The 8,998-nt window shown below is 36.4% G+C and overlaps 1 protein-coding gene across 1 annotated transcript; it reads left to right on the top strand.

Moving 5' to 3' along the window:
- The first annotated feature begins 5,462 nt into the window (after positions 1 to 5,462).
- Positions 5,463 to 8,336, top strand: si:ch211-117l17.6 (regulator of G-protein signaling 21). Its single transcript, XM_034147908.1, has 5 exons — positions 5,463 to 5,718; positions 5,835 to 5,930; positions 6,022 to 6,077; positions 6,263 to 6,429; positions 7,131 to 8,336. Exons 1-5 carry the CDS (start codon positions 5,642 to 5,644, stop codon positions 7,314 to 7,316), a joined length of 582 nt encoding a protein of 193 aa, XP_034003799.1. The 5' UTR covers positions 5,463 to 5,641; the 3' UTR covers positions 7,317 to 8,336.
- Positions 8,337 to 8,998: the final 662 nt, after the last annotated feature.

Here is an 8,998-nt window from a genome sequence, read left to right as displayed (position 1 = left end):
GAACAGTGACCATTTAAATAGTCTCATTCACAATGTTTCCGTGTCACATAGTAAAATATAGAGGTAGTATTGATAGAAGCACACTGAACTGTTTAGTGATACTTGTGCCCTCAGTGATCCGATATCAGTGGTAGTCCCACTTCTGTGTAAACCACCGTTACCCCTAGATTCCACCGGGTCCGTCTGCGGCGCGTTACGGCCGCATTACGGCCGAGTTGCGGCTGCGCTGCGGCGCTCACGGCGATCGCGGCCACTCTAGTCAATGGGTGCTATTCCACCACACGTGGCGTGTTACGGCTCAGAAGCGTCCCAGAAGCGTCTCGGCGCAGGGCTCCTCTAAAATTAGGATGAATCCTATTTTTGACGCGACGCAGCCGTAACGTCGGGCAGGCAGGAAGTGGAACGTTCAGAGCATATATATATATATATATATATATATATACACACACACTAATTTTGCAGACCCTATCCCTCCGGTACTGTGTCAATTATATATATATATATATATATATATATATATATATATATATATATAATTATAATATAATATAATAATAATATATATAATATATATAATATAATATAATATAATATAATATATAATATAATATATAATATAATATAATATAATTATTCTTTATATATATATATATATATATATATATATATATATATATATATATATATATATATATATATATATATATAAAGAATAATTATGATGATGAATGCATTTTTTTACCACTAAAATACAGCAACACATCTTTGATTCATGTCGTTTATAACTGGGATATTACAATTATTATTAACTTTGTCTGTACAAAGTAGCCTTTGCAGGAAATATGCCCAAATCAACAAAAACTGCGAGCCGGCAGGCAAGACGCTCCGCTTCTGAAATGCTTCTGAAACGCGCCCGGTAGGGTATGACGCCGGAGGAGGCCGGACCAAAACCGTGGCGCAGCCGTAACGCGACGCAGGCGGACCCGGTGGAATCTAGGGGTTAGAAGAGGAAATCAACCCACGGAGTGATGAGAGATGATGACTCAGCAATACATCTTTGATTCAACTTTTGTTTGGTTGTGTTTCAACTATATGCGCAGCTATGCCCAACTCTTTAGAAGATCAGTTTAAATTCCTTCTGTACTGTGTGGGGGGATGCTGGATAACTTCTTCTCTTATACATTGTTTTAGCACAAGGTCAGGTTTTACTGTCATCTGCATATAATAGAAAATTATTGTTTACTGTTTGGTTGAACTTCTCACAACAAAAATACATACTGAACCTGTTCCAAAGGGTGAAGATGTGGCATGGTTTTGGAAAAAAAAATGTCATATCATTTTTACAGTCTTAAATTGGAATAAACATATTATGAACCAGTTATCGCAGTGATCCACATCCATTGAGTCAAACTGTGTTGTGTGTAAAGTGAACACAGGATGTTGCATTTTGCTTCCTCCCGCTCTCATGTCATTTTCATTGAGAAACCAAGTAATCAACCGACAGTGACTAACAGACTGCATTGTGGGAACATGAGTAAAGTATGTCATAAGGCAGGTGTCAGGCCAATTGCATGTCAGGAATAATGGCACTATTTAACAAAACACAAAATGTACCTTAGTGAAGTGAAACATGAGTTTGAACACAAGAACATGAAAAACTCAACGCAAACTTGTCTTGTTTGAGCTTTCAGAGCAGTTCTTAACATTTCTTGCAAAGGCAAAGCTTAAAAATATGCTAGTCCTAAATAAAGCCAAAGGGAAAACAAATCTATACAAACTGAGATACATTGTACCAAAGTTTGTCAGAAGCCAACACAGACTTTTACTTGGTAATTGACTGCTCGGAAAGTACCGTCACTTAGTGTTGTTACAACTGTCAAGCTTTTCATTATGGGATGGCACAAATGCAATTTACAATGATAACGGTTAAAAGATAAATATGTAGACTGTGAAATGGCAACTGTAGCTAGCAGCATTTATTAGTTGTAGCTAGCTAAGCTAACGCTAGTTCCATGAGTTGGTTTGAATGGCAGTCTTCCACCATTGCTTTTGCTGTTTTTTTTAATTACCCAAAGTAGTTTTGCGTTTTCTGAACTTTCTCACATCCCTGATGAAAGTAATGTTCAGCAAAGCATACAATAACAAGGGCGTCACTCGCCGAACATCCCCTGAGGTCGCGTGTGAATCCACTGCAGCTACAAGTTCTTGTATGGAAAGTTTGAAATTAACTCACTTCAGCTTTCTCTTAACCACAAACGTACCACTATACACAACGGTGAGAGCCCTGAGGGAATCCGGAAAAGCACCACACACACACACCCTCATTGACATCCCCCACCCAAACCTAACACACAAGTACTGGCCTTGTATGTTGTACATTTCCCATTATTATTTCCCATTGTTTGTGTCATAGAGGGCCTCGGACACAGGAATCATGTCACGCTAATTTACTAAATGTAATTAAGGTATAGAGAAAGTGTATGCACAAAGTAGACAAACCTGATCATCAGTGTCTGAAAATTAAGTTTTTCGAGGAATTGTTTTTTATTTATTTTTTATTGTACAGGCTACAGACACAAAACATGGACATTACAATAACAAAATAGGAGACATTCCTATCTCAGACAAAAAAACAAACGGAACAAATTAAATACAGTCAGTAGGTCACTTCAACATTTCATAAACAAAACGAAATAGGTTGACAGTCCAATATCATCAAAAGCACATACCATAAAATGGCAAGCATATTTATATTTATTGTTCCTTTTTATCCCACTCTTCGCTAGAGCTGATTATTTCCCATTTCATGGTGTGTTGAGCCACCCTTTGATTCTTTGTGGCAATCATCCTTTCCAAAATAAATTGTGTTTTTAATCAACTTTTCACACACCTTAAATTCTGATTTTTCCTTGATTGAGTTTTAAAAATAAGTATTTTAACCAGAAGAATAATTGTATTCATCAACTGTGTACTCTCCTCATCCAAAAGCCCAAACAAAACACCAAAGGGAGTAAATGCAAAATCAATATAAAGTGTCTTAAGCCAATTTTGAATCTCAGTCTTGCAATGTATGGACAAAAAAAAGAAAATGCATCTGGTCTTCCTCTTCCTCCTCACAGAATCTTAAAAATGGTGACAGTTCAATATTAAAAGTGTTGAGTTGGTTTTTTGTAGCGGTAATCTTGTAAAAAATCTTCAGTTGGAAGATTCTTGAATAGGAATCAATTGTTTTGTATATGGTTCTAAAAAATGGTTTCATGGCTTTTCAAAAGAAAGTTGCATCATCTGCATATAATGTTACTTTTGTTTCAATACCATTTGATCTTAAGCCTGTTTTAAATGGCAGTCTTCCACCATTGCTTTTGCTGTTTTTTATAATTACCCAAAGTAGTTTTGCATTTTCTGAACTTTCTCACGTTGTGAATTGTTGACGTCCCTTGTCTGGTTTTGGTCAAAAACTTTCCAACTAACTTCCTGTGCTATGAAACAAACTGTCTTTGTCTAAGTCAGAGTAGTTTGAATTTCTTCTGGCCAACCCTTTAACAGCCAGCGCCACCATTTGGTAGAGCACATTTTGTGTCTTGATATCTTGTTGAAAAAAAATCTGATTCAGCCAGCTCTACCATTTGGTTGACATGTTATGCACAAAACAACCTTTAGATGTCACTGTGGTTCGAACAGAAGGCCCTTCAGCTAGCTTCCACTGAGAAAGTTGGCATGCTAAAAATCACTGCTGACAAAATCACTCTTTTTGGTCAACTTTTGTAAGGTAACCATATCATTTTTGACATATTTTAGTGTCAGAGCACTGACTGAACATAATTAGATAACTTGATGCACAAAAAAAGTTTTAACAAGGGTGTAATTATAATTTGGAAAATATGCTCAACCAATCGGTCGATTTGGCCTTTTATGGTAAACTAGCAATATGACTTCTTCAGAGTTTCATACATGTTTTACAATACAATATGGTAAATAAATAGCTAGATTCATGGTAATATTACTAAATCTAGTACTGCCTTATGAGTCTCGGAGTGAAAGAGTGATACTAATGTATATAGCACCTTTCATGCATGGCATTCAGCCCAAAGTTGCACACAGATGAGCAAGTTAGGCCAACACAGGATATAGACATTTGCTGTTAGGCCAGTGGTTTCTTGTTAGGCCAATTCAGCATATACAGTAAGATGAGCAAGTCTTTTTTTTATTATGAAAAACACTTAACATAACTTTTTTCCATTTTTATTTTTTTTACAAATATAATTTATTATCTTTTATGAATATATCTGGTTGTATATATTGCTCATTTTCCATAAAAGAAATTTTTTTATTTCAGTTTGTGTTTTATTTGAGTTTGATGCATACAAATACTGTACTGTATAGATGATTTTACTATTATTAGATACACTTTTACCATAAAAGGCCAGCTCGACCATTTGGTAGAGGCTCATAAAAACAAAACTGTGTGGTCAGTCAAAAAAAATTGAATTGTTTGTGGTTATTTGTGGCCCATTTGATAAAAAAATGCAAACAAATCATTTTTCCATAGCTTTTTTCTTGGTCGGCAGTTAAAGGGTTAAAGATTTTAAGATTGATGTGGTTTTTCTTTAAACCCATACTGTAGTTTGACAAGCAAGTGTCAAGTGTCATACAATCATGCTTCTATCAATTTGGGAAACTTTAGTCCAATTTACCTTGACCAAGTGATCTGTATTTCCTTTCTCTCAGAATACTGTAATTGTCTTTACTCAGGTATAGATCATGAATTTGTTGTTGTTCTTAATCTCAAGATGGCATCACTCCCATTCTTGCTGTATCTTTTACATCCTTTAAAAGATAAGACTGGCACAAAAAAAGAAAAACCCCAATGTGTAAGTCAGTCTTTCAGTCGTTTGTCAACTTCCCTATCAGATAATACTGTATATATTTTAACTTTAGAACAAAGGAGAAAGGGAACAAAGGATTCAGATCAGCTATTCTCAACTACTGTGCCTAATGTCTCATCTATTAAAAGGGAGAGACGGGAGCTGTAGCTGCAGCAAGTTAGCTCAACACAGTCCAACGGTACTTTTAATGTCCCTCGATGGCAGTCCTCTCTGAGCCTTCTTCCTGAACGTGACTGACGACACACCTTAGGCGCCTGGAACCAATCCTGCATACAGAGAACTACAGAAGACTGAATGCTAGCATTGTCTCAAATGGGAAATGAGTGTCACGTATTATGAAGGCGATAATACACGTCTACACATGTTACAAGACACATTTATTTTATTAAGAATTCTGTGGAAGGAATACCTGAAAAGATGGAGCTCTTCTATTTGATGCTAAACGTATATTGTTACAACTGTTACCTCAGTAGAAATGGTATAGCAAAAAGGTTAACACATATATTTTAGTAATTCCCCTCCCTTTCCTGTATCTTCCCAAATCCTATTCCACTGGAATTTTTCGGCAGTGAGTCAGTAACAACAATAAGTGAGTCTGAGCAGCAGTCGGTTATCTATACCTGTATCAGCAGGCCCTCCGCGTCATTGGTATAACACCTTGCCTGTGAAGCTAGGTGCTAGAGGGAAAAGTACAGTTTACAGGCACCACAAGGGATTATTGTAACTCCGTCCAGACATATACCAGGGATGTTAGAATGCCGAAACTTTTGTTTTCAAAGATGCGGTTCTATACAATTAAAGATCTGATGCAAAACGTGAAGCGACCCAGAAGGTAAGCCAAAGAGTCTAATGATCAAAGTGATTTGATTAATGTGAATAGGCTTACTTTCTAACACTGTTCAAATGTGAAACTTTACAACACTAAGTTCAACTTCATTTGTTTTGCAGGTCTGATGTTATTCTTAATCGAAATAGGCGTAAAATGGACATCCAGTGCCACATGGTTCAAAAGACAAATGATGAGACATATCCTTCAAACCTGAGGTAGACTACGTGGCACTTTCATTTATATCTCAATGTTCTGATTGTTCATAACATTTTAAAAATGGAATTCTCAAATCCCTCTTTATTACAGTTGTCAGACTGATCATAAACTCTATCCGACTCTTGAAGAGTTGCTACGCGATAAAAGTAAGACATGTTACTTACTTTCTTTTTTTTTTAATATGGGTGGTTTATTTTCATATAATAAAAATAACACAAAAATAATTTGTATTATTGTTGTTATTATTATTATTATTATTTGTATTATTGTTATTGTTGTTGTTGTTGTAGTCTTTTGATCCTTCTATTGACATTATACAAATGTTTCCCAGAGTATTTAGCAGCGTTCCGCAGCTTCCTGCAGTCGGAGTTCAGTGAAGAAAACGTTGACTTCTGGCTCTCATGTGAAGACTTTAAGTCGACCGCCTCGATGGACGACCTGGGCTGGAAAGCAGAGGGAATCTACCAGAAGTTCATCCAGCCCACAGCCTGCAGGGAGGTTAGTGATAACAGAGTTCATGATGAAAAAGCAGGGATGCATAATCAGCATTTTATTTGACTTGAGAAAAAAAATATGTAAGGGATTTAAAAAAAAACTTATTTTTTTTTTGTAACTAAGCATCCAACCAAATGACCCCTCTTGAATCATCATACAGCTAGTGGAGGTGATACATTGACAAAGCAATTATAAGATAAGACTTGCATGGATATCTGAATAATTTGTACATTATTCTATGCTATGCTAAATAACTTACGGAGCATACAACCCAATACACAGTGTCAGTGTTTTGAACTGGCTGCAAACGGCACATTGACTGTTCATGGCTAAAACCCATGGATTCAAACACAATAATCAAGTCCCCATGTATAATATTTATAATGTATTTCCCTGTGGTCAATATCAATTATAAAGGAAATACTAATATATCATGTGTTTCATACTGTTTGAGTATGATAATCCTCTGACCCCAAAATATATGCGCATATCATACAAAACCTTCCTTACTGCAATTATACCTTTAGGTTATTTTGTTTGGTGTTGATGAGGATGGATACAAATCTATTCTGTCCAGTCCAAATGTCTCCGCCCATGTTTAGATGGTCTGTTTTTATAGTTATCACAATCTTGAACCACAGCACTGTGAATGGCCCTGTATTCAACACAATTTACAGTTTTTTTTCTTTGTGTCTCTTCCTCAGATCAACGTTGACCACCACATTAGAGAGAAGATCAAGAAGACTTTGGAGCAGCCGAGCCTCTCATGCTTTGATGAGGCCCAGAAACATGTTTACCTGCTGATGGAAAGAGACTCTTACCCCAGATTCCTGCACTCCGATGCCTACCTGAGTGTAAAGAACAAATCCAGGACTCTCTGGTACATTTAGCTCAGAAGGTTGTATCAAAACAGCTTTTCTAATCCTTGTTTTTTTTCCCATTTGGCTGAATTTAAAAGTGATTTCACATTGTACGAGATGTGAAGCTTTCATCAAAACTGAGATGGTGTATTGACGAAATGTTGTGGAGGATGTTGAAGCAGGAGCAGAGAAAAGTGATGTGAGTGGGAAAAGAAGTAAATGCAAGTGGGGTAGAAAGAATGCTGTTTGTATGCATCAGTATAGTTTGGATTGGTTGGAAATATTGTAAGTGTCTACGAAAAGTTTTAGTAAGTTATAGAGCAAAATACAAATGACAAGGAATGACATAAACATGGTGTCTGATATGAAACAACCTAGTTTTCATTAAACGCTGTACAAAACTTTACCATCTTTAGCTACAATTCAAGAGATAAGTCGTTATCTCTCATCGTCCATAACTGTTAATTAATGTGTTGTGTTGTTAATGTACTGACTTGTTTCCATATAGTCAGATTTTGAGACAATGATTTAAATCCATCTAGTTGGACATGTGCGGATGGGCATTAGTAAAAAAACAGTTTCCACCCAGCGAGGAGATTCTGTTTTTGGTCACATGTCTGATATATCCTTTAATGAGGTGCAGGGATGACTCTATACACCAGCAATAGGGTTTACCAAACTGGAAAAAAGTAACCCCGCGGTAACCCTTGATCTCACTCAGTTCTGTAAATGGCCTTATTCCTCAGAATTGTGCCTTAAAAAGGAGTACTGAGGCAGCTAATAATAACTCCAGAGGCTTAAACGACAACACTGGAGTCATCAGACAACCTGATGCGTAACAGATCAGGCTGAATGTGCTGCCTTGTTAGGGGAATAATCTCATCGCCCGCAGACAATGATAGCAAAGATACACAGATGCTTTACGTGGAGAAATACCATGAAACAAGTATACTTTGGAAAAAGACCTGACTGTTTAAATAAAAGTATTAAAGTGGAAAATAAGCTTTTACATTTTACTGAAATAAATGTGTTTTTTATGATTCAAACTTTGGAAGCTTGATTTTTTTGTTATCGTCCAAGAAGTGTATCGAGGAGTAATAGTTGTCATTTTCATTGTTTATCCATATGTTGTATTATTTCAGAATTTGGGGAAATTAACTATAACCTGCGCTTTAAGATATATTCGTGTTCTAAACCTTTACCATCTCCCCTCCCTGTTAACTTTGAACTAGAGCGCAAATTACACGTGCTGTACCTTTTAAGAAATGTACAAGCTATATTCAAAAGACAAAATAATACAATTTCCATCCAATGTATCCATTCCTTCAGCAGTTCCGAGGAATGAACAACATATTTTGTGTATCTTAAAACCAAGGACCACTTAGCCTCACTGTTTTCAACCCATTGGTCAGTAAATTGAGTTTGTGTATATAAATTATGAGGCCGATGTTTCATGATTGTATATGGGGGGGAGGTGATTGTAAGCCCTGTCTCGCCCCAATGGTCATTTTTCCTTTCCATGACTTAAATAAATAAATAGCCCTAACCTCTAACCCTAAATAAATAAAAACTATAGCCACTCACTAAACAACTTTATCTACTACTAAGTTGTGTTTCTACTATAGGTTTTGAGAGGAAAAGTAAGGGGTTGTGGTTTGATTTGAAGTCACTGTTGGCTTCTATAATCAATTTAACCAAGACCAACACCACCA

Source organism: Trematomus bernacchii, unplaced genomic scaffold, assembly GCF_902827165.1.
Source record: "Trematomus bernacchii unplaced genomic scaffold, fTreBer1.1, whole genome shotgun sequence".
In the NCBI taxonomy this organism is placed as follows: Eukaryota; Metazoa; Chordata; class Actinopteri; order Perciformes; family Nototheniidae; genus Trematomus; species Trematomus bernacchii.
Note: the sequence above shows the minus strand (reverse complement) of the source record. Positions and strands in the feature narration are given on the sequence as shown.

What these genes read in the sequence shown, in the direction of transcription:
- si:ch211-117l17.6 (XM_034147908.1), top strand. Translation starts at nt 5,642, where the DNA reads ATGCCGAAACTTTTGTTTTCAAAGATGCGGTTCTATACAATTAAAGAT. An exon ending in AGAGTTGCTACGCGATAAAA is followed by an intron (nt 6,078 to 6,262) that starts GTAAGACATGTT and finishes AATGTTTCCCAG; the next exon opens with AGTATTTAGCAGCGTTCCGC. An exon ending in AGCCCACAGCCTGCAGGGAG is followed by an intron (nt 6,430 to 7,130) that starts GTTAGTGATAAC and finishes TCTCTTCCTCAG; the next exon opens with ATCAACGTTGACCACCACAT.